This window comes from Miniopterus schreibersii (genome assembly GCF_964146895.1).
Source record: "Miniopterus schreibersii genome assembly, chromosome: 14".
Classification (NCBI taxonomy): domain Eukaryota; kingdom Metazoa; phylum Chordata; class Mammalia; order Chiroptera; family Miniopteridae; genus Miniopterus; species Miniopterus schreibersii.
In genome coordinates this window covers 40,366,024-40,392,481 of record NC_138114.1, presented here as the reverse complement: position 1 = coordinate 40,392,481, position 26,458 = coordinate 40,366,024, and the positions used below count along the sequence as shown (strand labels likewise).

The window sequence follows — 26,458 nt, the reverse complement described above, 5'->3', positions numbered from 1 at the left end:
CAGGATTAAAAAGAAGATGGGCTATAGGAGTCCCAAGAGCTACAAGTTGGGAGGAGTTGACCACTGGAGAAGTTGAATATGAGACTGAAGTGTAAGATGGACAATACTAAACCTTAGTAATCAGAATAATGAAACCGAGATGCTTATTTCACATTTATACCTAACAAGTTGAGACAATCTCCCAACATAATGTAAAGTGCATTATGACAAGACTACAGGGAGCTCTGAGAACATATAGCAAGGGGATCCAAGCCCATCTAGGGCTCGGTAGGCTTCCTCAAGGAACTGATGTTTATGCTGGGGCCCAAGGAACCTCACTTCTCCCTCACACTTCGCGTTCCCCATTTCCAAACAAACCAGGCCTTTAAAACAAAAAATTTTTTTTTTAAATGTCTTTTTCAGAGAAAGGAAGGGAGAGGGAGAGAGAGAGGAGAAACATCAATGATGAGAGAGTCATTGACTGACTGCATGCCCCCGACTGGGGATGGAGCCCACAACCCGGCCTTAGCCCTGACCAGAAACTGAACCGCTGTCTCCTGGATCCTAGGTCGATGCTCAACCGCTGAGCCAGGCCTTTTCACCCCTCCCTACATTTGTACTCTGTTCCTTTCCCCCGGGGGTGTTTTTTTTACCCTTCCTCAGTACTCACTCTGGTTAACTCCTACTAATCCTTTAACATCCAACTCAAAAGCAAACCCACCCATGGTCACTTCCCCTTCCCAAAAGATTAAATTAGTCCCTTCTCTGGGCTCCAGCAACAGTTGGATATACATTATGGGGATTGTGTGTGTACTTAGTTGTCTCCACCACTTTACTGTGAGCTCATAGTGGCCCCAGAGCTCAGCAAGAGACAAGCTCAATAGGTGTCTGCTGAATGAAGTTAAGAATGATTGAAAATTTTTAAAAGGGTTAGCACCAAGCTGGGGGTAGGAGAAAATGATTCAAGATACAGGGGTTAGCTGAGCTCCTTGGAGTTTTGTCTTTACAGAACGGAGCCTGAGTCAGGCCGTCGTAATGAGCCAACTATTAGAAGAATCTCAATAGAAATAGGTCAGTTCCTTCCTACGTCTTTAAGAACTAGAGGCTTCGTTTCCGCGCCTGCGCACTGAGAGAGTAAACACCTCTTTTTTCCCTGATCCGAATTGCCCCAATCGACTGCAGCCTCCTCCCACACTCCCTTTCTTTGGGTGGGGTAATGGTCCGTCCCAAGGCGCCTGGCTCGTTCTGGAGGGTGGCGAACAAAAATGGTACATCCTACCGCTTTCATTACCTTCCGCTTTTCGCGTCTCCTCTGTTCCACTTCTCCCTACCGAATGAAGCTCAATAGGCTGGCCCTACATAAGGAGGGGGAGCCGGGCTAAGGGGACCGGTCTGAGCCGGTCTCCAGCGCAGGCGCAGTGCGGATAAACAGGAAGCTGGTGGTAGAGGCAGCGGCAGAAGAGATCTTGGGGTTTTGGGGGGAAACAGCGGAAGAACTAAAATTACAGGGAAAGCAACAGAGGCTGAGAACTAGAAAAGCAGCTTTTGCCATCTGCCTCCAGGGAACGAGAGGTGCAGCTTCGCTCTCGGTTTAGGCTTCCAGCTCCCCAGCTTAGGCTGAAGCTGCAGCTGACAAAGGGCTCGCTCCGGTGCCGCCGCCCTTCTCATCCGGGCATTCGGGTCCCTGCGGAGTGGGAGGGGGAAGGGCAGAGGGGGGAAGGGCAGAAGCAGGAGAGGCGAGCACTTGGAGCCGAGGCCCTCTCCAGGGCTCTGGGCCGGTGGCCCAACAGACGGAGGCCGAGGAGGACCCGTAGAGGTGGCGGCGGTCGGGGGTAGGAGGATGGTGCAGAAGGAGAGCCAGGCGGCGCTGGAGGAGCGGGAGAACGAACTCAATGCCAACCCTGCCACCTCCGCGGGGGCATCGTTGGAGCCACCGGCAACTCCCGCCCCCGGAGAAGACAACCCAACCGGAGCCGGGGGAGCAGCGGTGTCGGGCGCGGCTGGAGGGGCTCGGAGGTTCCTGTGTGGCGTGGTGGAAGGTGAGCGTTCTGCGCGGGCTGGGCTAGAGCGTCCTCCCTCCCCTTCGCCCCTGTACTAACAGGTTCCATCCTCCTGAGGGGGTGGCGGCGGTGCGGGGGCGGCTCTAAAAGGGTGTACGCTCTGGGGTTTGAAATTTGACCTGCTGAGGCGAGGAGAGGCGAGAAGGTGGGCAAGGCTTCCCTCTAGTTCTTAAATGGCGTCGAATTCCCCTCTGGCAATTAAGCCTGACCCCACCCGCCTTGGGCCGCGAGCCAGGCGTTCGGCCGCGGAGGCGTCGGTACGGAGCCCAGAGCTTGGCTCGAGCTTTGCATTCGGGCTTGTGCCTTGGGATGGTGTTCCCCAGGGTGGTCTGTGTTCAAGTGGGAAAATGTGTATAGCGGTGCTGTCGCCACTCTTTGGGAAAAAATAACCCAAACAAATATGCTTGTTTTACTCCTCGAGTGAGGAGCACAGTAGGCCTATAGTTTTACTATTTCCTCTTAGCTTAGAATTTTTTTTGCTGCCCCTCCCCCCCCAGATTCATTTGCAGCCTAGAAAGTTGCGCTTTGCCTGCTACTGTGCTTTGCCCCTGAGGGAAGAAGCTTTGACTTTACTCTCTGAGATACGGAATTTTAATTTAGTGACTGCAGAGGAGGTTTAAAAAGGTCCATCTCGAGACTTCCCTTCCCATTTCCATTGAAAAGGAATGATGGATTTTTTTCGGTAGTTGGGGGAAATGACCGGAACATTGTATCACAATTTATTAATATAATGGGCCGTATAGTCTGTGGAAGCATTAATTAGTTACATTGTTACTGTTACCCCGAGTACAGCATATACAAAAGTATTTGCGTTTTCTGAAGTAATTTGGTTAACCCAGGGTTTCCTGGCTGTCTGCTTTAAAGTGTGTAAAAATTAGTCTTTATAAAAAACCAAAAAGGTATGGAAAGGAAAGAACGTTTGCCCTCTTAGTATCAGTGTTACCAGTATAGAGCAGCGATTTTCAGCTGATATTCTAAGGCACACCAAAAAAAAATTTTTTGCTAATCTGACCAAAAAATGGGTATAATTTTGGTTCATTCACACCGGATGGCTATTGTTGTGTTGGCTGTCATTTTTTTTTTTTTTTTTAAATTTATCTTTATTGTTTAAAGTATTACAGATGTCTCTTTTTCCCTCCCATTGTGCTGTTGTCATTTTTTAATTTGACAATCTAAGGGAAAAGAGGTCAGTGCCCCTGACTAAATAGGTGTTGGCATGTTTTAAAAATTCTTGTGGCACAGTGGTTGAAAATTGCTGGCATAGTGTATTCATTTGATGGGTGATGGTTATTGTATTTTAGGTAGTTAAATTGTAGGGGAGAACACTAATTTTCAGTAAGGAGTGAAACAGTTCAGCAAAATTAACTTGCAGAATTTGGGGAAAGACAGACTGGAAAACTACTTTTGTATTTGGAGTTAGAATTTACAAAAACATGGTTGCTTTGTGTGACTTATCTGTTGATATATTACAGGGAGATTCTAGAAGAAGAATCTGTATTTTGTCATCAGAGATCTTGAAGTGGAGGGTGGGAAAGGAGTGCTGGGGGGGATACAGAAATCTTAGACTAGAGTGAGCCAAAGGAAACTTGCCTTCAGTAATTATGGACAAAAGCTTGTTATAGTTTGAATAAGTTGGTTTGTTCTTCAGAATGGTATTGAAAGTGAACTGCTCTACTTAGAGAATAGAGTTGTCTTGTCTCTTATGTGATTTTTTTCTCTTTTTTTGTACTTGTTTGCCCCATTTTTAAGATGAGTGAGATAGAAATACTGTAGATATTGCCAGGATTCCTTTTCTGTTTGCTTTCCCTCGAAAACTTTTGTTGTTTTTAACGCCCGTGTAATAGCACCGCTTCCTCTTTCTGGTGCCAATTAACCAAAACCAACCTGACTAAAAGAGCAAAGTTAGGGTTTCTGAAAATGATTCTTTTTTATATTGAAGAAACTCCAAAGGAATGTTTAATGCCTGCTCCTTTAAGAGAAAAATGATAATACTAAGTGTTCTAGGAAAGCTATGAAGACTTGTTTAAAATTTACCTACTGTTTTAGGCAAGGTCACCTTAAGTGGGTGATCACCTGTAAGAGGGTATCATTGAATTGTCAAGATTGAAAATGCTACAGTTTCCATACATTGGTATGTAATGATTTTGTTGTTGTTGTTCTGTCATTGTGGTGCAGAGTAACCGTTTTGTCTAGATATTGGAATTTAATACCTTTCAGAAATTTCAGTTTTTAAGTTAGTCTCTCAGTAGGTAGACTGTGTGTATGTGTGTGTAGATCATTTTGTATTCAAAATGCAATTTTAACCATCTTCATGGTACTTCTGAGAGGTTGTCCTTATCTCTTGAGGATAAATTAGAGAAGTGGAAAATAAAGGTTAGGCAAGCTGTAAAGTGTGATTAGCACAACAATGAGCTCCAATACCACGTTGGTGCTTACACTACTACTTAAGCCCTCAGTCTGCAGGTTTGCTTCCTGCAGTGTGCATGACTAGGGCTTTGCCCCTCACCGGGGACTCTGCAGCAAGGTAATGTTCTTGAATATTCAGTTGTTCAAACCTTTGCTCTGGAGTTGAGATTGCTTGAGAGCTTCCTGTTTGGGATAGTTCCATTGTTGAATTTGTTGCGAGTGTAGTTTAAGGTGTTTTTGGGTTCCTTTTATTATATTAGGAACTTTTAAAAAATGTGATTATAAAATTAGGTCAGTCAGATTCTTTTCTAGTTCTGTTCTTGATTCCCCCCCCCCCCCACCTTACTTATCTCCCCTCCCTCCTTTAAGAGCAATTTAAGTCCCCTCCTGGGTAGTAATTGTTATTAGTAGCAGTTTTGGATTACTTTGCCTCCCCTTCCCCCATTGTAAGATTGGGATAATCTTTTTAAAAGTTAGATTTAATTATATTTGGTCTTTTTCTGGCAGGGAAAAGACAATGTTTAGCTGTTTTTATGTTGTTTTTAAAAAATATTTTTATAATTGATTTTTAGAGAGAGGAGGGGAGAGGGAGAGAGAGAAACATCGATGTGAGAGTATGAGAGTGAAACATCGAATGGCTGCTTCATGCTCTCCCTCTACTGGGGATCAAGCCCACAACCTGGGCATGTGCCCTTATGGGAAATCCGACTGGGAACCTTTTCGGTGCTGAGGATGACCACCAGCCAACTGAGCCACACCAGCCAGGGCTGATTAGCTGTTTTTAAATAACTTTATGAGTAATGTGTTCATAGTAGAAAAATCGGAAAATTTACCTAAGCAAAAAGGGAATAAAAATCCCCCTATAATATCACCACCCAAAGACACCTTAATGTTTTACTTACTAAATACCCTTCAGATTTTGGTATAATTGTACACATTTTTTACAAAATGGGATTGTATTTATGTTTTATAACCTGCTTTTCTCAAACAGTTTAACACATTTTGAAACTTGAAAATAATTTCATTCTTACTTTGAATCTAGGATTTTATGGAAGACCTTGGGTTATGGAACAGAGAAAAGAACTCTTTAGAAGGTAAACTTTTATTTTATGATGGAGAGTCTTAAATCATTGACATTTCCTTTTGTTTGAAGAACTACTAACAATAGGTCAGGTGCAATTTGATGATTTCTCAGTTGCAGAAATTGGTCTTTTACCTCTTCTAAACTTAGGCCATTGTTTTTCAAACTTCCCTGGGGAAGCTGAATAGATTTTGGGCTTTACCTGCCTCACCCAGAGGTGTTGCATTTTTAGTTAAGACTGTTTAATATGCTGACATTCATTGTAGTATTTTTTGCAGTTTCCCTGGATTACAAAAAGGTTAAAAGCTACTTCTCCAGAATATTATTAGCTTTTTAAGAGATGAAGATGCTTCAAGAAAAGTGAAAAAGAGATTTACAGTCTATGCATGTTGCCTGTTTATACATAATGTAAATTTCTTTTCTTTTAAGGCTCCAGAAATGGGAATTAAATACATACTTGTATGCCCCGAAAGATGACTACAAACATAGGATGTTTTGGCGAGAGATGTATTCAGTGGAGGAAGCTGGTAATCTTTTTCTTTTTAATCCATAAATTCAGAATATGTGAAGAAAACAGCTGTATTTTTGATATAGTGGTACAAGAATTTTAAGTACTTTGTAGGTAGTATCCTTTTCTTCTTCTGGTAACTACATGAGTTAGTGCAGATTGAAAGGGTAAGTGCTAATAGTGACTAGCCATGGTGTGATTCATGGCTAATGCTAGTCTGATTCAATGTGTTTTGTGGTGATAAATTGTACATTTTAACTTCTACCGGTGGTCTAAGTAGTGGGACACTGGATGAAAGAGGTGCTGAAGCAGGGCTAGGCCTAGGGCCAGGCAAATGAGGCACCCACCTTGAGTGCAAATTTTATGGGACTTAAAAAAATCAGGATAAATAATACTTTATGCAATTTTTAAAAACTAAAGTTAATGCAAAAAAAAATAATAATAATCCATAAGCAAAATATCACAATTTTAAAATAAAGACAGGGTCAGTATTATTGATCCTTCTGCTTTAGGCTCAAGTATATTTTGGTCTTGACCACTTGATTACTATTACTAGTCTTGTCTTTATTTAAAATAAAGACCTTACCTGAGTCCAGTCCTGTACTGAAGTGAAAAGCAATCTCAAACTATCCTTGTTGTATATTTGTTCTTATGTTGTTGGGTTTTTTTAAATTTTAATTTTCATTAATTAATTTTTTTTTAATTTAAAATATTACAAATGTCCCTTTATCTCCCCAATGACTCCATTCCACCCTGTCCCACTCCCCTTCCCCATCCCTCTCCACACCATTCCCCATGTCCTTGGGTTGTGCACATATGCATATAAATTCTTTGGTTAATCTCCCCCTCCACCCACCTGCCCTCCTCCCTCCCTCCCTCCCTCTGACATTCGTCAGTCTGATCTATGCTTCCATGTCATTGAATCTATTCTGTTCATCAGTTTATTTAGTTCTTTAGATTCCACATATAAGTGAGATCATATGATAGTTGTCTTTCTCTGCCTGGCTTATTTCACTTAACATAATTTTCTCCAGGTCCCTCCATACTGTCCCAAAGGGTACAAGAACCTTCTTTACAACTGCGTAGTATTCCATGGTGTAAATGTCCCACAGCTTTTTTATCTACTCATCTACTGATGGGCACTTGGGCTGTTTCCAGATCTTAGCTATTGTAAACTGCACTGCTATGAACATAGGGATACATATATTCTTTCTGATTAGTGTTTCAGGATTCTTAGGATATATTCCTAGAAGTGGGATCACTGGGTTAAAAGGCAGCTCCATTTTTAATTTTTTGAGGAACCTCCATACTGTTTTCCATAGTGGCTGCCCCAGTCTGCATTCCCACCAGCAGTGTACTCGGGTTCCTCTTTCTCCACACCCTCGCCAGCGCAAGTCATTTCTTGATTTGTTGATGGTGCCATTCTTACAGGTGTGAAGTGATACCTCATTTTGTGGTTTTAATTTGCATCTCATGATTAGCGACGTTGAGCATTTTCTCATATGTCTCTTGGCCATCTGTATGTCCTCTTCGGAGAAGTGTCTGTTCAGGTCCTTTGCCCATTTCTTAATTGGGTTGTCTTCCTCTTGCTGAGTAATATGATTTCTTTGTACACTTTGGAAATTAGCCCCTTATCAGATACATCCTTGGCAAATTTGTTTTCCCAGACCGTGGGGTTCCTTGTGTTCTTATGTTGAGTTAGTTATATAAGATTTGTAAAGTAGTACATCACAGAACCTCCTTGTAAATTAGACAAATTGTGCTTTTATGGAGGGACTTGAGTGAATGGGGAAACATTTTCATACTTGGAATTAAATGATATACACATGTAGCTAACAAGATGTTTGGTTGCAGAGCCCAGCCAAGGCACTGAAGACAGAAAGTTTCCTTAAATTATGAAGAAGCAATTAAAACTTAATCCCATCTCCATTGAATGTTGTTTACTACTTTATATAAGTGTCTTCAACTTAATTGTTTTCTGGAGATGCTGGTAATGAACTTTAATGTGATCCATAATCAAAATATATTTTGAGATACCACTGAAACTTATTTAAAGATAAATCCTGTGTTATGGAATAATGTTTCAATTTAGGAAACTGTATCATGTTTTAAAAACTTAAAATCTGTAATGAATATTTTGCCTGTAGTTAAAAAGATGAGGGGTCAAGATTGTTAAAGCCATTACTCAGCCCTGGTTTTTAAGAAAACATTTTTCTTTTTATTGTCTCATTGAACATGACAATTTTGTGAAATTAAGGGACTTCCTTTCTTGACTCATTGTAAATTGGAGAAAGTGAACTCTTCAATTGAAAGGTGAGGTTCTTTTAATTTTCTCTGCTGCATTCTAAAAACATGGACTCTGTTCTTTAGAACAACTTATGACTCTCATCTCTGCTGCACGGGAATATGAGATTGAGTTCATCTATGCTATCTCACCTGGACTGGATATTACCTTTTCTAATCCCAAGGAAGTTTCTACATTGAAACGCAAACTGGACCAGGTAACTTTCTTAACTTTTTCATTATTTTTTCCTGAATCAATACCTGAAACTAAGTTTTCTGAGTTACTTTTATGATGGTAAAAGGAAATCAAATTCATTCTTTTTGTTTCTGTACAGATTTTTTACTTTAATGCTTTTGATAGAGGGGCATTTTCTAAAGTTTACTGGAAGTATCTGTGCTTCTCAAACTTGATTTTGCATGAGAACCTCCTTAAAAGAATGCTTACAAATGATGCTTAAAAGAATGCTAATAGTCTCCATTCCCAGAGATTCTTATACTGATTTGGGATGGGGAGTTATCAGAGTATAGGTGATTCTGTGATAAGTGGTCCAGAACCACTTTTGAGAAACTGTATACTACTGGACGCTTGACTGAATTTGTGACTGATTACAGAAACAGAGGGTTTTACCTGTTACATATCAGTTCCCTCGGTTATATGGACAAGAGATGTAATTCAGTCTGCAAATGATTAGTTTCCCAAGATGAGAAGAAAAATAGACTAGGTGAACATGTAAGCTGTTGGTGAACCAGATTGAAGTATAAATTCTACATAACATAAAATTTGCACAACTTTTTTCGTAAAGTAAGTTTGCAAATACATGTTTGCTGATATATAAATATATATATAAATATATTGTTTAGGCAGAGGTTTATGTTATTTGTGGCATTAAAATGGCTGTCAAAAATTTAAGGTAGTTAAATTTATATGAATAAGCTTTTAAGATGTTATTTCCCTATTTGATCAGATTCTACTGTGGTGGTCTTTCTGATTCAGGGCCTAGTTAAAGCTTATGTGCAAAGAGATTTATTAGAATCAGTGTGTCTTTCGGGACTAGACCAGGCCTGAGTTTTTCATGTGTTGAATTTACTTATCATGTTTTCGTATTTTTCTGACAGTTTGTTCTTTTATAATTAGCAGCTAAGGTGGTAGATAGGCCGCATAGTAGAAGCTTTGTTGGAGCATATTGGCATATTGCATTCAAATCCAAATGAAAAAAATGGGTCTCCTGTCTAGCTGTTTAACATAGAAAATGTAAAAGTAATAGGTTTGGCTTTGAACATTTTACTAAGGAAAATATTTGACTTTTAAAAATAGAACTATTAAGTATATACTTTAATTTTTGGAATCTTGTTTACTCTAAGATGAGCTGGTAAGACCTCTTGTTGTTTTCTTTTCCTAGGTTTCTCAGTTTGGGTGCAGGTCATTTGCCTTGCTTTTTGATGATATTGACCATAATATGTGTGCGGCAGACAAAGAGGTATTCAGTTCTTTTGCTCATGCCCAGGTCTCCATCACAAATGAAATTTATCAGTACCTAGGAGAGCCAGAAACTTTCCTCTTCTGTCCCACAGGTATTGTATCTAATAGCTTTATATTTAGTCTCAAAATATATAACTTTCAAAGGACCAGGTTTGGGCTTTATTGTGCTATCCCCTCTCCCTTGGGTGTATAAAGATAGGAATTCTTTTTCTGGAAGATATTTCTCAAGGTCTTAAACTGGAGAAATTTTAGGCTGCCTACTAGGTGACAACTGAATAGGCAAAAGATTTTATGTGTTTTTAGTACTGGAAGTACAGTAGTCCCTCCTTACCCCTGTTTTCGATTTCTGCGGTTTCAGTTACTCATGGGCAACCACAGTTAGAAAATACTGTATGTTACCCACCTGCTAGTCACTTAGTTGACTGTGGAGGTATTGCAGTGCTTATGGTCAGGTTTTCCTTATTTTACTTATTAATGGCCCCAAAGCGCAAGGGTAGCGATGCTGGCAGTTCACATATGCCAAAGAGGAGCTGTAAAGTCCTTCCTTTAAGGGAATGGTGAGTCCAGTACAATAAGGTATTTTGAGAGACCACATTCACATGTATTACAATATATTATTTTAATCTATTTTATTAGTTGTTAATCTCTTACTGTGCCTAATTTATAAATTAAACTTTATCATAGGAAAAAACATAGTGTATATAGGGTTTGGTACCATCTGAGGTTTTAGGCAACCACTGGGGGCTTGAAACAGATCCCCCAGCAGATTAGGGGGTGCTGTGTATATGAACATTACATTTTCAGGATTTCTAGTATCAAAATGAAAATTAGAAAAAAGCAAATTTACATAGCTTTTAACTTAGTTATTTCTCATTGCCTCCTGCTTGTTCCTTTTTTCTGCCTTTTCATCTCTGTGTCCTTTATTGCTCCTCCCATTCCCAACTGGGCTCTTATTTTCAGAAGTCAGCATAGAAAGCTATTAATAATTTTTTTCCCTTTTCCTCCCCTCCTTCCTTTCCTGGTTCCTTCCATTGAAAATGCTTTAGTGTCTTTTGTTGCCTCTCAGAATTCAGCTTACAAGAAAATTTCCCAAGAATTGACTTGTTATTCAGAGAGAGAGAAATAAGTTCTAAGAAATTTTAGACAGTTTATTTAACTGTGTATATGTCTGTCTTGAGTATTGTGAGTCATGAACCTTATCTTGGTGATCTGATGTTACATGAGTACTAAAATAATGTTCAGTAAGATTGTACTGGAAATTACTTAATTCACTATAAATGATAATTTAGTTGCAGTTGAGTACTAATAGTCATGGACATAATGTTGCATTCTTTGTTACAACATTATCAATTCAGTCTATTTGGCCTCTGATTGTAACTCAAGAAATATAGATGAGTCAGAATTATGTAGAAAATGCTAAAATTTTAAATGATTTCTTTAGTAAACTTTAGTGATCATAGGATTGAGCTGTACTCTACTATTGGAGGAAGAATATCAGATTTTATGAATTGACTTTTTTTCCCCCTTAATGAGTTGATTCTTAAGTGAACTTCCCATTTGCGTTTACTTCCTTTGGGGCATGACATGGAGCCTTTTATCATTTGGATGAAAATAATTTAGAATTGGTAGACATTTTCCCCCCCATTTAAAAACTCATGACCATTTCACTCCTGACTATTTTACTTATGTTCCCCCCTACCTTCAGAATATTGTGGCACTTTCTGTTATCCAAATGTGTCTCAGTCTCCTTATTTAAGGACTGTGGGTGAAAAGCTTCTACCTGGAATTGAGGTGCTTTGGACAGGTAAGTCTTTAAGATTTATACAGTGAAACTTTAATTAACTAGGACCTAGAGAAGTTGGTTGTTCTGGTTAATTGGATACTTTTGAAAAACTGAGCCTTACCCAGAAAACTATTATTAAAATTCTCTTTTACAAAGTATACATTCTTCATTTAGTATAAAAAACATCTTTGAGGATTTCCAGTGAACCTAAATATCATTTACTGATAAATAATAGATTTATAGGGAACTGAGCTAAAGGGTATTCATCCTAGCCCTAGGAGACTATTTTGTTTTATAAAATGAAAGCTGTCATGCTAGATTGACAGGTAGTAATCAACAAGCTGTATTAGCTTTCATTCTAAGAATTAAGGTCAGAAACCCTCCCAGAGTTTAGGTTAGTAGGGGTCTAATAAAGAATATACTATATTATAATGGAAAAAGAAATTGTTTACATGAAAATTTGTTGCTTATTGACATCAATTTGAGGAAGCTTACCCAAACTTTAAATATTCATACCTTTTGACTAATTCTATTTCTAGAAATCTGAAGAAATATTGGGGGTGGGAGGATGGTGAATAAAACAGTAAAAACATGTTGCTGTGTTATTTTAAAAAGTGAAATTGTTAGCCCTGGCCAGGTAGCTCAGTTGGTTAGAGCATTGTCCCACTATGTCAAGGTTGTGGGTCTCCGGTCACGGCACATACAAAGAGCAACCAATGAATGCATAAATAAGTGGAACAACAGATTGATGTTTCTCTCAAATTTATTTATTTATTTATTTATTTATTTATTTATTTATTTATTTAAAAACATATCTTCATTAATTTCAGAGAGAGGAAAGGAGGGGGAGAGAGAGAGATAGAAACATCAATGATGAAAGAGTCATTGATCGGCTGCCTAGCCCGCAAACCGGGCTTGTGCCCTCACCGGGAGTTGAACCCTGATCTCCTGGATCCTAGGTCGATGGTCAGCCGCTGAGCCACGCCCGGCCGGGCTCTCAAATCAATTTAAAAGAAAAGAAAAGAAAAAAATTGTTAGACAGTATATGTGTAACAAAGAAAATAGAATAAAATCTGTATGTAGTATATTTTGAAGAACTATGTGTGAGGGTCTTTTAACAAAAGGTGGTCCCATTATTTCTAGGTCCCAAAGTTGTTTCTAAAGAAATTCCAGTAGAGTCCATTGAAGAGGTTTCTAAGATTATTAAGAGAGCTCCGGTAATATGGGATAACATTCATGCTAATGATTATGATCAGAAGAGACTGTTTTTGGGCCCATACAAAGGAAGATCCACAGAACTCATCCCGCGGTTAAAAGGAGTCCTGACTAACCCAAATTGCGAATTTGAGGCCAACTATGTTGCTATCCATACCCTTGCCACCTGGTACAAATCAAACATGAATGGAGTGAGAAAAGATGTAGTGATGAGTAAGTAGACTACTTAACCCTTGACCTTGGGAGAAGAGCTGGGTTAACTAGAGGCATTGGCAAGTAAGTGTTCATTTGTTGTCACAATTTAAGAGATTTTTTAAAGGTGTGTTATTTAGTCCTGTGAATGTAATGTGTACATATATGATAGAAGAAGGGCCGTGTGGCTTTGGACAAGTTACTTAATAACAACTTCTTGGCCTCAGTTTTTTGTTTTTAAAATGTGACTTAGCCTTTAAAATGTGACTACTAGACTGACTAGTCTTTTAATGTTCATGTTAGTCCTAGAATTCTGATTCAGTTTGTGTTTTCAGGTGATTTTTATGAAATGGGATATTTTAGATGACTAGATATTCTTATATGAGTTACTTCATATATCATTTAGATTCAGCTTACATTTATGGAACATATTTTCATTTTTTAAACATTGGCTTACTGATTTATTCATGAAAAATTCCTAATTGATTTCCAAGTAAGAGAATGCTGGCTAGTTTATTCATTAACATTTAAACACCTATTGTGTGACAAGTGCATCTTCCCAGCACTAAGGATGCAAAGAATAAAATACTCCCTACTTTTGAAAAACATAGTCTGGTGTTATATAAAGCATATAGGCAACTGTACTATAATATGATAAGTGCTGAGGTAATTATCTACAAAGTGCTGTAGGAACACAGGAGGGAGGGAGTGATTATTTCTGATAAGCAAATTTGGTGGTAAACAGTTTAAATACAGGAGGGGATATTTAAACTGGGTCAAAGTATCAGAGTTTGCTGGGCATTAAAGGGTTGGTGGGCTGTAGGTGAAAATACGACACTGAAAATTCAAAGTTATTTGAATTCTGGCTCATTTGCGGGTATTGAAATGTCACATTGTGATGCTAGGTAATATGTAGTTATATAGGTGTGTGTGTGTTTTCATTGGGGTGACATTGGTTAATATGATCATACAGGTTTCAAGTGTACGTTTCTATGATACATGATCTGTACATTGCATTGTGTGCCCACAGTTAAATCATCTTCCATCACCATATATTTGGTATATAGTTCTGTACCCCTACTTCCAATTCTGTTTATTGAATTAATGCCTCCCTTTACAGCTCAAACATTGTTACCCTTTCCCCAATAAACACAAAATTAGGGATATAATCTCCATTCCCTCTGTATTCATGGCACTTAGCTCCTGTCTCTTAAGGCAGGGCATGAAGCATGTTGAGGAAGAGTAGACATTGGCCATACTGGGCCATGTACAGGGAAGAAGGAGGACGGCTAAGAAGAGAGGGTTTTGGATACTAAGCCAGAGTTCAGACTTAATTTTTTCTACCATTATCCTGGTTCAGAGCTTTATTATTTGTTTATTATCTGTGCTCATGTGGGTTTTCTAATCGATTTTACTCTTTCCTCCCAATGCATTTATTAATTTGCCCATTATTTTTTCATAATTATTTGCCTATTAAGTTATAAGCCCCCGAAGGGTAGGAAATGTTTTCTTTATGAAAAACGTAGTGCCTTTAACCTTGCAGTCCCAATAATTGGTACTTGCTAGACATTTACAAATGACTTTTCCAGTAATTCTAAAATTAGTGTTTTTTATTTCAACGGGGAATTTACATTTAGCAATGTATTTACATGACTATTCTAGGTGAAGTTGTTTAGTGAAGGGCCTTGGTCACATTTGCATTTTCATGTTTAAGGTTTGTTCTTGTTCCTGTTCTTTGCTTCTCTGGTTGTACTGTAACAACTAGTGTTTTGCATTTGTCCCCCTCACTTGTCAGGAGGCTTTTGTAATCAAAACTGTTTTTGTGCTCTTTCCTTTTTTTTGCAGCTGACAGTGAAGACAGTACTGTATCAATTCAAATAAAGTTAGAAAATGAAGGCAGCGATGAAGATATTGAAACTGATGTACTTTATAGTCCACAGATGGCTCTAAAGTTAGCTTTAACAGAATGGTTGCAGGATTTTGGAGTACCTCATCAATACAGCAGTGAGTTTTGGCCATTCTTTGTAAGGGGGTTGGATCATGTGGTTGAGCCATAAAATAAAGAACATTTGTGATGTGCCTTGCTATAGGCCCACCAAGCAAAGTGATTAAGGATCTAGAGAAAAGGTTTTCAAAATCTTACTTTTGGTCTTGAATAGCTTTTATCTTTATGGAATGCTAATTTGTTTTTAAAATATTTATTTTGAAATAGTTACTTAACTGTTTTTAAATGTGGCTCTTCAAAAGAGAAGATAATAGGTGTTGACATGTTTAGGGACGTTTATCATGTTTGTTCTTTCCCCACTTCCCTGGTGATTTTAGAGAAATTGCACTTTTCTCAGGGCTCATATTATTTGGAAGCTCAAATTGAGGTTCCAATTACAACTATGATAAGAAAACATGTCTCTAGATCCAATTTGTTCTGCTTCTAATTCTGATTATTTTTGTGGCAATTTGTTTTTGCAGGTAGGCAGGTTGCACACAGTGGAGCTAAAGCAAGTGTAGTTGATGGGACTCCCCTAGTTACAGCACCCTCTTTAAATGCCACAACTGTAGTTACAACGGTTTACCAGGAGCCCATTATGAGCCAGGGAGCAGCCCTGAGTGGTGAACCTACAGCTCTGACCAAGGAAGAAGAAAAGAAACAGTCAGATGAGGAACCCATGGACATGGTAGTGGAAAAACAAGAAGAAACAGACCACAAAAATGACAATCAAATATTAACTGAAATTGTAGAAGCTAAAATGGCAGAGGAATTGAAACCAATGGACACTGATAAAGAGAGCATTGCTGAGTCAAAATCCCCAGAGATGTCTATGCAGGAAGATTGCATCAGTGATGTTGCCCCTATGCAGACTGATGAACAGACAAATAAGGAGCAGTTTGTGCCAGCTCCAAATGAAAAGCCTTTGTATACTGTAGAACCAGTGACTCTGGAGGATTTGCAGTTACTTGCTGATCTATTCTACCTACCTTATGAGCATGGACCCAAAGGAGCACAGATGTTACGCGAATTCCAGTGGCTTCGAGCAAATAGCAGTGTTGTCAGTGTCAATTGTAAAGGAAAAGACTCGGAAAAAGTGAGTATGCTTGATTGACCTGCTTCTCTAGCCTGGATGCATCCCATGTTGATGATGTGGAGGAGGTATTAAATGAGTGCACTGGCAACTGGCAGAAAGTTGACCAGATCTTAGAATATGTTCTATAAAATGGGTGTGGACTCTATCAGATCTGGTACATACAGTTCCATAGTGTGACCTTATAGTTAGGAATGAAGGAAAGTCAAAATTGATTATTTTAAGAATATTTGTCAGTTTGGGAAGATGCAAACTTTATTGCTTGCTTAAAGAGTTTAAGCTCAGTGATTCTTTAATGGTTAGGGTAAACTGTAGGCACCTGATAGCAAACAACTTAGTTTTTCTGTGTTTTAGATTATTTTGTTAAGCTTGCCAACTTTTGAGTCTTTTTATTGATCCTCAATAGATTGAAGAATGGCGGTCACGAGCAGCCAAGTTTGAAGAGATGTGCGGACTAGTGATGGGAATGTTCACTCGGCTTTCCAATTGTGCCAACAGGACAATCCTTTATGACATGTACTCCTATGTTTGGGATATCAAGAGTATAATGTCTATGGTGAAGTCTTTTGTACAGTGGTTAGGTAGGTGCACCAGGAATAATCTCTTCTCAGATATATTGTCTCTTAAAGAAAAAAGATTATCCCACAGGGAGAAAAACATTTAGGGAATTTTGCAAATTTCCAACTCTTTAAATTCTTCCCCTAGAGTTTTTTCAAAAGTGTAGACATTGTTGCAGACTTCAGGTGCAAGTCTCAGTAAATACATCTAGCACATTGATTTTTCTCCCTTGGGCTAATTCAGCATAATTATTTTGAAAATGTGTTAGAAAGTACTGACTTTAACTTGCTCTGACTGAATGCTTCCTGGATGGAACCCTTTATACCACTTTTGTCTGATTTGGAGATGAGACACTATGAATTGTGACTCTGTAAGCTCTCTGCTGCTTGCTGTGTCTTGATAACATTAATGCTGTTTAACAGAACAATTGCCGAAATGACCTAAGGGGCCTGGCAAGAGGAAGCCATCCTCCCAGCCCTGTGCGCATGCGAGCTTTAGTGGTAGGCTATTCTGGTGCTACTTAGTATTACTTCACATGGCTTTTTCTTTATTTCTCTACCAAGTAATTGGTTTTAGGAGGGGATGGAAATTATAGTCCCCTAAAAACTCCCTGTTCATTAAATGAACTGTATGTCTCCTTTGAAAATAGTGATCGTTAATTTTATTTTTGGAAATGTTCAAACTTGGTAAAAAGCACCAGCATGGCCAAGTTTCTCCAGGGACCTCATTTCATTTCCAGGTTATCAGTCCAGCTATAAGGAATATGTAATGGACTTTATAATACAGCACACAGCAGGCAGCAAGGCTAACTGATATGTCATAGTTTTCATAGTGGTCACAAATACTATGGTGGGTCACAAATACTATGGTGGGTCACGTGGTCTTCATTGTGAGGTAGGTGTGTGCGACACTGAGCTTAGATTAACTAAGGAGTAGTAGCAATGAGATTTCTCACTTTCTCCCTATATACTTGGGGTTCTTAAATATTAAAAAAATAATAGTTTCCTTGTGATACAACTAAGAGTAGTCTCTGATTGTTAATTTGGAAATACATATAGGTAGAAGGGAGAATTTTGACCTTTTGTTAAAAGGCTCCAAGAGATACCTCTTTTCTGTGATGTCTCCTCTTAGGCCCAGGAAAAACCAATATGTTGGTTATTGGATGACAATTGCCTTTCAGGCTTTTGGCCAGAGAGTTACAATGAACCCTTATAGGGATTTAAATCTTAAATTTCCCCTTTGAAATCTGGATTATTGAGCTTGAGAAAGTATCTCTTAAAACATTTGATATTTGGCTTTTAATTCAAGAATTATTAAAAATTAAATTCTTGATTATATAGATACTATGTTGTTTCCTCTCAGGCTTTACCTCTGTACTGTGCAATTATGGGGCAGCTTTCCCAAATTATATAGATAGCTGTTGTACAATCTCAAGTCAGAGCATCTTAGAAGTTTTAAATAATCATCTTTGCATAGCTTTCAAGAAAAAGCTCTTGACAAAGAGAGTATTTTATGGTTCTATAGTAACTTTAGGGACTTGCTGATTAGAACCCTTTGTTTTCCTCCTCTCTCCAGTCCAGCTGGCATTCAGTCCTTTAAAGAATGTGGCTATGCAGTACTTTTGGTTACTAACGACTTCTATTATCTTCTTCCCCATTGTGTACAGATGGGAGAATCTTCAGCACAAGTGTCTACTACTATTGGATGGACAGCGGCAGATGTTCACAGCGCGTCATGATTAATTAGTTTAAATTGAAAGGTTCTATCTGTGAGGTAGCTCAGGTAGATTTAAGGACAGTAGACATGAACTGAAGTCACGTTTGCGCAGCGACTGAGGCATTAACCATGTTTTCATTTACACAGCTCTTCATACATGCAGCTTTTTATTGTAATAGTTGGAAGTGCTAGTTACGTTGTAGTCTCAAAGTGGGGGGTAGGGGAAATTGGCTGATCTTAAAGTTTGAGGTATAGTTTTTTCCTGCAGTGTAAATTTACACTGAGCTGTGGAATGGGGCCGATTCTCTTCATAACCTAAATTTTGACCCTATTCATATTTATTTTACAAACATTACATTACCTATGTTTTAAAGTACCCCTACCCCTACAAAATGACAAACCTGAATATGATCTCTTAATGGGCCTGAATTGTCAACAAAAAATTTGGTTTGCTTTGGGACTGTCTGACTAGCACACTATACCTTGTACTGATGATGAGACTGTTAACTTGAACAGGAGGTAGAATGCTGTCTTCAAATGGAAAAGAACTATATTGCGCTGCTTATCTTGTCAGAAGACTAGGCAGGTGATTTTGATTTGGCCTCCAAATATTTGCCTTTAGTTATCTCTTATCATTACCTGCCTTTATTACGTATGAAGTTGGTTAAGTGGTGAACCTTAATGCTGACTTCTGGACTTCAAAGCCTGCTACTTCGTGCATGTGTTCAGTGTACTGCAAAGTTATAATGGTCAATCACAGGAGCCAGGTATTTTCATACTTTTAAGAAAAGTATGTCTTAGCTCTGGACAAATTAGGAGCATCAGTTGGCTCTCCTTAGTTCTCAGTTTCTGTAGGCTGATATTATTGCTAGCCCAGTCTGAATTTGGATTGTCCTTGTTAGAAAAAAATATATTGTTCTCATTGTGGTTTTTGGTCAACTTAGTGAACAATTTCTGTTATTTATTCTGTTGACCTCAGTCTTCTGACAAGATTAACCCTTTTTCTCCCCTTTTCCCTTTCCTGTACCCTTCCTCAAAATGTAAAATGTGACTTCAGACAGGTTTAATTCCTTCATGGGCTGTGATAATAAAATGTCCCATTATCTGTCTCATTCGTTTCGCTTTGTAGTTACTGTAATTTCACTACATGGCAAGCAGCTGGCTTGATTTTTATAGCTGTTTTTAGGCAATATATAAACTTGACCCAGACAAATTTGAGACTTGCTTTCCTTCCAACAATTAAAGAAAGGATGGAACTCTTAACAGTGATTATTAATCAGAGGAAGGGACATCAGTATTAAAATTCCATTATGAATTAAAAAAAATTATCACAGCCTTGTCCTGAAATCCTGGATTATTCTTGTTAGAGAGCTATTTCCACGAAGTGTTTGTTAGTTTGTTGGACGTTTGAGACCCCAGGAAATCCCCTTTCTCGTAACATTCTCCGCTTGGATCTGATCTCAACAGGGTGTCGTAGTCATTCTTCAGCACAGTTCTTAATTGGAGACCAAGAACCCTGGGCCTTTAGAGGTGGTCTAGCAGGAGAGTTCCAGGTATCAATATGAATTCACAACTGAATTGACATTTTCTTTGTTTTATGAGAAATCTTATGTTGCGCATCAGATGGCTGGAAGGATTGGTCTGCCGAAGGCTTTCTAGTCCCAAATTCAATTTAGTCACATAGCTGGATTTTAAATCAAATTTTCCTCCTCTTTCACAGTAATTTCTGAAGGAGATGCTGCCAATTCCCCCCCGCGCCTGCGAAGCGCAGCGGCTCTAGGTATACACTTCACATTGTTTCTTTGCAGGTCGCACAGCATTTTAATCTGCGCCCGCAATGCACAATGCGCGCATGCTTGTCTGCCAGTGGAAACTCCATGAGCAAAAAAGATGAATAATTATGCAAGTGAATGGTGAAAGGGCTTTTGGATACTTTCAGAGTTATTTTATAAATAAAACTTACACTTGAAAGAACAATCTATTAATGAAACTGTGAACAAAATATGAAGCATTTGTGGTATTAGAATTTGTTCATGGACTTTTCAGGTGCTCTACTTTTCTCCCCCCAACAGGTGCTCTGCTGCGCACAGCAAACTGAAGCGCATTGCTTTGGGGATAAAGCGTCTCCTGGACAGATAACCCTCTTCAGACCAAACCTCTCCTTCTGACATTCTGTTCTGCCATCTTTTAGTAGAAAGGTGGTCTATATAAAATTGGTGTTTTTTTAAAAAGAAATTTGTCATAATTGGAATTGATTTTTATTTTATTTTTTATTTTATTATTTTTTTTACTGTAAATTTAAATCCTTATTAATAAGCCACTAAAACTATGTAACTCAGTTTGGGTAATTTCTATTCAGAAGCACTCCCTTCCCCCAGCAAAGAGGTGTTTATATTAGTAAAGCATAGTACGCCCTCGTCTTTAGGTCTGCCTGCAGTAGCCAGTTAATATTAAGTTGGTAATCTGCAGTGCACACTCATGTAAAGAAATGGATATCTTCCCAACACTAATTCATCTCCTTTCTTTTTTCCTCCCACAGCGTTTGCTGCCAATTGATGGGGCAAATGATCTCTTTTTTCAACCACCCCCACTGACTCCTACCTCCAAAGTTTATACTATCAGACCATATTTTCCTAAAGATGAGGTAATTGTCTGTCTACCTACCAACCTGGTGTGTGGTTATGTTGCACATTACTACTTTTCCTTTGAACTCCCTGGTTAAAAGAGTCAGCTCTGTCTTAAAACATGAACTTTAGAGGGAGTTAACTATACATTGACCATGGGCAGGGGGGATATTTAAGGAAGAACCTAAGGAGTTCAGACTCTTAACATCTTGTGCTAAGTTCTTTAATTCCTTCCTTAAAAAAAGTCAGAAGAAATGTACTCAGAGTTGAAATTACTAAGCAGTCAGTGTGTCTAAATGATATGTTGTCCTTCGCTGATTTTCTCCAATGTATTAGTATTCTGTAATTTTCATTTGGGAAATGCCTACAGGCTATTATTGACAGCTACAGAGAAAAGCAAGCCTATTTAAAGACAATGACATCTTTAAAACATATCCCAGAAAACGGAGACAGTCTTATAGTTTGCTGGATTTTGAATCCACTACTTACTGCCTATAACTATCCCCTGCAAAGCACTTCTCAGTGTTTACTATAACCATGCTACTTTCTACTGGTTTTACAACTATGACTCAATGAGTAAATCTTTATTTAACAAAGCAAAGGTGATAATTATGACAGGCCAGACATTTTGTTACTTCCTGCCCTAGAAGTCCAGTCTAACTTATGAGTCACATTGTTGTCCATTTTTCTTGATGTGTTGCTTAACTAGATTGTATTTTTCAGGCTTCCGTGTACAAGATTTGCAGAGAAATGTATGATGACGGAGTGGGTTTACCTTTTCAAAGTCAGCCTGATCTTATTGGAGACAAGTATGTGATGAAGTATTTGGATTTGTTGGATTTGGGAAGTAGAAATTTCAAAGCCAGGCTTATCAGGTGGAGGGGACATGATGACTAGAAATGCAGTTTTTTAGAAATTCCACTTTTAATAAAATCTGACTATTAATATGTGTGTATTTCCAGTTTCTTCGTACACTAAGTGTAATTTCCATAGACTGTCATTCAAGTGCTTTGGGTCTTAACATCACTGAGGTTTGCATTTTGTGTTAGTAACTTATAAACTCACTCTGGCCTCTTTTCTTCTGAGCAGGTTAGTAGGAGGGCTGCTTTCCCTCAGCCTGGATTATTGCTTTGTCCTAGAAGATGAAGATGGCATATGTGGTTATGCCCTGGGCACTGTAGATGTGACCCCCTTCATTAAAAAGTGTAAAATTTCCTGGATTCCCTTCATGCAGGAGAAGTATACCAAGCCAAATGGTGACAAAGAACTCTCCGAGGCGGAGGTAATGCACAGGTTTAGAATTATAGTAATTTTTACTTAATAAGTATTTATTAAAATAAAAAGTAGCTTTTTTTTTTTTTTTTTTAAGCAGATACATCTTAAAATCTCAGTGTTCTGAATTTCTTATAAAAAAATAATTCTTAGGGCTTTTTCTTAGCATGCCTCAGTATTAGGACAGTTTTTGATTTGGAAGCATTGTTGTAATACTTCCTTGAGTAAAAACACAATATAGACAAAGAACCTTTCCTTTTTTCTCCCTCTTTTGAAGCACCAGACTTAAGCATGTTATGGTCTCTTCTCTGGGTACTCAGGGCAAATATAGGTAATTAAAATTTCTCATTTGCTTGGTTGTCAGGAGGATAAGTTGGCTTTCTCAGTAATGCTTTTCTCATTGTAATTAAACAATAATAGGTGTGAGCTTCTCTGGGAGCACTTCTGTTCCAACTTCAGTGAATCTTTCCTCTAAAAATACGTTGTGCCCCACATTGGTCAATTAATGATTATCTTGGTTTATACATCACATATGAATTTTTAAAAAATGCTATTTTACTTAAATATCCACCCACAACTAGCTTTATTCACACAATATCACTTTTTAAAAAAATTGATTTGAGAGAGAGAGAAACATTGGTTTGTTGTTCTACTTATTCATTCATTGGTTGGTTCTTGTATGTGCCCTAAGCGGGGATCGAACCTGTAACCTTGGTGTATTAAGATTACTCTCTAACCAATTTAGCTACCTGGCCAGGGCCAGCATATGCATTTTTAAAAATAGTTCCTGCTTAAGGATAATTTTTATGTTTAATAAATACTTTCAGATGTATATTTGTACTCTTACTTTGCTCCTCTTCCCCTTTTTTGAAATTCTCTACCTTTCTCCCCACTCTAGCGTACTCACATTCCCTCTATAGTTTTTTATTATTTTTTACCTTCTGCCCCTAGCCAGATGGCTATGTAATAAGAGGCTGGTTTGGAGTGGCCTCACTAAGGGATTACATTGACATTGACTGCAGCCTGCTGGTGGTTGAGCTGTTGATGTGTTTGCTCTTCTATGTCTGACCATTAGAGTTTTCAGCATAGGAACATATAAAGAATGACCAGTGTGTCTGTTAAACTTTCTTTAAAAAGTAGTAAATAGCCCTGGCTGTTTTGGCTCAGTGGTTAGAGTGTCAGCCCATGGACTGAGGGTCCTAGGTTTGATTCTGGCTAAGGGGCACATACTGGTCACAGGTTCGATCCTGGGTCTGGGTCTGGGTCTGGGTGTGTGCGGGAGGCAACCAATCAATGTGTCTCTCTCACATTGATGTTTCTCTCTCTCTCCCCCACTCTCTGAAAAGCAATGGAAAAAAATATCGTTGGGTGAGGATTTAAAAAAAAAAGTCGTAAAATATATATTACATAAAAGTTATTATCTTAACCGTTTTTAAGTGTACAGTTAAGCAGTGGTAAGTACATTCAGATTTTTTGTGTAAGCCATACAAACTTTTAAAAATTTTATTTTGAATAATTTTAAATTTAAAGAAGTTAGAGATAATACAGAGAGTTTTGTACATCCCTCACCCATTTTCTACATTTGTCCAAGTCTACCAACTTTGGTATATTACTATAAATTTCACTGTTTACTCAAGCAGTTTTTCCACTTAAGTCCTCTTTCTGTCCTGAGATCCAGTCCAGCATATCCTAAAACTGGCTAGGGCTTTTATTTTATTTTTTTAATTGATTTCAGAGAGAGGAAGGGAGTGGGAGAGAGATAGAAACACCAATGATGAGAGTCATTGATCAGCTGCCTCCTGCACGCCCCCTACTGGGGATCGAGCCTGCAACCTGGGCATGTGCTGTGACCAGGAATCCAGCCGTGACCTCCTGGTTTATAAGTTGACAACCACTGAGCCAAGCCAGCAGGGCTGGAGGAGTTATTGAATATTCCTTTCCTGTTACTGAATTCTGTAGGTGGGATATAGATATATAATAAGTGACTACTGAAAGTCAAGAGATTCTAATTTTTAGAAAATTCTAATTTTTAGAAAATAATGTTGAGTTTCCATGAAGAGCAGGAAGTATTGCCAGAAACTTTCCTTGCCAACTTCCCTTCTTTGATAAAGATGGATATTCACAAAAAAGTAACTGACCCAAGTGTAGCCAAAAGCATGATGGCTTGCCTCCTGTCTTCACTGAAGGCTAATGGTGAGTACATGTTTGTGGAGTTGTTGGTGTTTGGGTTAGGTGGGGACAGGACTATACTTTAGGATGATAAGCGAATTATAGTGAATTTATATTCCCTTCTCCACCATTTAAGATATGGCTTCTGAATTATTAGTTGTGCAAGAATTGCATGAATATTGATAATTGAAAAATCCTTCTCTTTTGCACTGTGAATGCTTATTTTGAGCCTCAGTTAATGAGAAGTGAACACATGAGGTTATATTTATTTTGCCAGGAGACTCATAAATGATAGTTGAAAATTAAATGAATCTTGGGGAGAAATTTCATTTAGGAATGCAGAGTTGCCGGTTTTTTTGAGTTTATCTAAACCCAACCTTCAAAAGTACTTGGCTTTACATTAGTATGAAAACTTTTTCTGTGAAGGGCCAGATAGTAAGTATTCTAGGCTTGAAGGGCTACATATGGTTTCTGTTGCAGTCTTTTTTAAACAACCTTTTACAGATGTAAAACACTGTTTAGCCCTCGGCAGTACAAAAGTGGGCAGCTTTTTGAGCTCTCATTAGAGGGTTGTTGATACATGAGAATGCACTTACTGCATTTTTATGTCATTTGAGTCAGTGTTGTCCCTTTGTGGGATAATTTAAACAGCTCTGCACAATTCTTAGTGTTGTGCTTGGAACTGAATCACACAGGTGGATATATGAAGTATGTCTTAGAATACACAACACATTCTGGTTATGTTGGCTTATGACACATGCTGGAATAGGTTATGTTCTCTGAGCCCCCCTCAGAGGTACTTTATAAAACATTAAACAGGTATCCTTTCCTTTGAGGTTTTTACAACCTCTTCCCCAAAAAGTTTTCTTTCTGGAGAAGAGTTTCACTCACAGTTGAATTTTTTAATTGAGGTATATTTGACAGTTAAGAATTGTATATATTTAAGGTGTACAATTTGATGATTTGAAATCCATTGTGAACTAATAACCACATTCAAGCTAGTTAACATATCCATCATTTAAGATAGTTATCACTGCAGTATTTAATAATGATAAATGTTAATATTCATTTTATATTAATACAAATTTAAAAAATTGTGGCATGAAATTTAGTGGTTGTTATAGACAAACTCCCACGATTAACTCTTTGAAATATATTTAAAGATTAGTCATAATTTATATCCATAACTCTGCTAATTAACATATTTTGATTGTTTATTCCTAGGCTCCCGGGGGGCTTTCTGTGAAGTGCGACCAGATGATAAAAGAATTCTGGAATTTTACAGCAAGTTAGGCTGTTTTGAAATTGCAAAAATGGAAGGATTTCCAAAGGATGTGGTTATACTTGGTCGGAGCCTGTGACATTTGTTGGCACTACGAACTGTTGGAAAGTCTCTTAATTTCACCTGGTGGGTGGTGGTTGGGATCTTCATATAGTTCAGCTTCCGGAGTGGCCACAGATCAGCCTATTGGGATTGGAAACAAAGACGACTATGTAAAACTCATCATACTTTGAGACTACTCACTGGTTGGAAGATAGTACTTCTGCAAATCCTATATGACTTAGAGGTGTGGGCCTCCTTTTTGGGTCTTGTGTTAGGTGTCAAGACCTCTTACATGGCTTATAGGAAGGGGGTCTTCAATAAATGTAGTCAGCACTGTTTTCTGCATCCAGTGTGGTTGCATTTCTCACCTTAGAGTAATCAAAATCATTTGTCATCCTCCTTGGCTTATTGAATGAAATGTCTCATTCTTTGGGGACATGGCAGAGGTGAGAAAGATTTAGTGGGTTTCAGAGGCTTCAGGGTGAAAATTCCAAGTGGGATGGTTGTGGCATAGTTTCAGCTGAATAAATGATTTCAATTTGGGGCAGTTTTCCTGCTTTTTGTAAAGCCATGGCCAGTTGTCTCCTGTAGTGATGATTGGTTCAGGCATGTTGTGCTTTGTAGGGACAAATGTGCACTTGTTTGTGGCAAAAGCCTAAAAATGATGAACTTGTAAAATTTTTGTATATAAACTAGCTGTGATCTGCCTATCTTTGTGTTTACTGTTTTTG

General features: G+C 38.3%; 1 protein-coding gene across 1 annotated transcript; it reads left to right on the top strand.

The window, feature by feature from the left end:
• The first annotated feature begins 1,221 nt into the window (after positions 1-1,221).
• On the top strand, positions 1,222-26,063 carry OGA (O-GlcNAcase). The gene is made up of 16 exons (XM_081157627.1): positions 1,222-2,018; positions 5,488-5,539; positions 5,956-6,053; positions 8,405-8,535; positions 9,718-9,889; positions 11,503-11,601; positions 12,724-13,008; positions 14,833-14,991; positions 15,454-16,067; positions 16,471-16,645; positions 19,806-19,891; positions 20,878-20,982; positions 21,686-21,771; positions 22,052-22,244; positions 24,268-24,427; positions 25,628-26,063. Exons 1-16 carry the CDS (start codon positions 1,820-1,822, stop codon positions 25,762-25,764), a joined length of 2,751 nt encoding a protein of 916 aa, XP_081013753.1. The 5' UTR covers positions 1,222-1,819; the 3' UTR covers positions 25,765-26,063.
• The last annotated feature ends 395 nt before the right edge of the window (positions 26,064-26,458 follow it).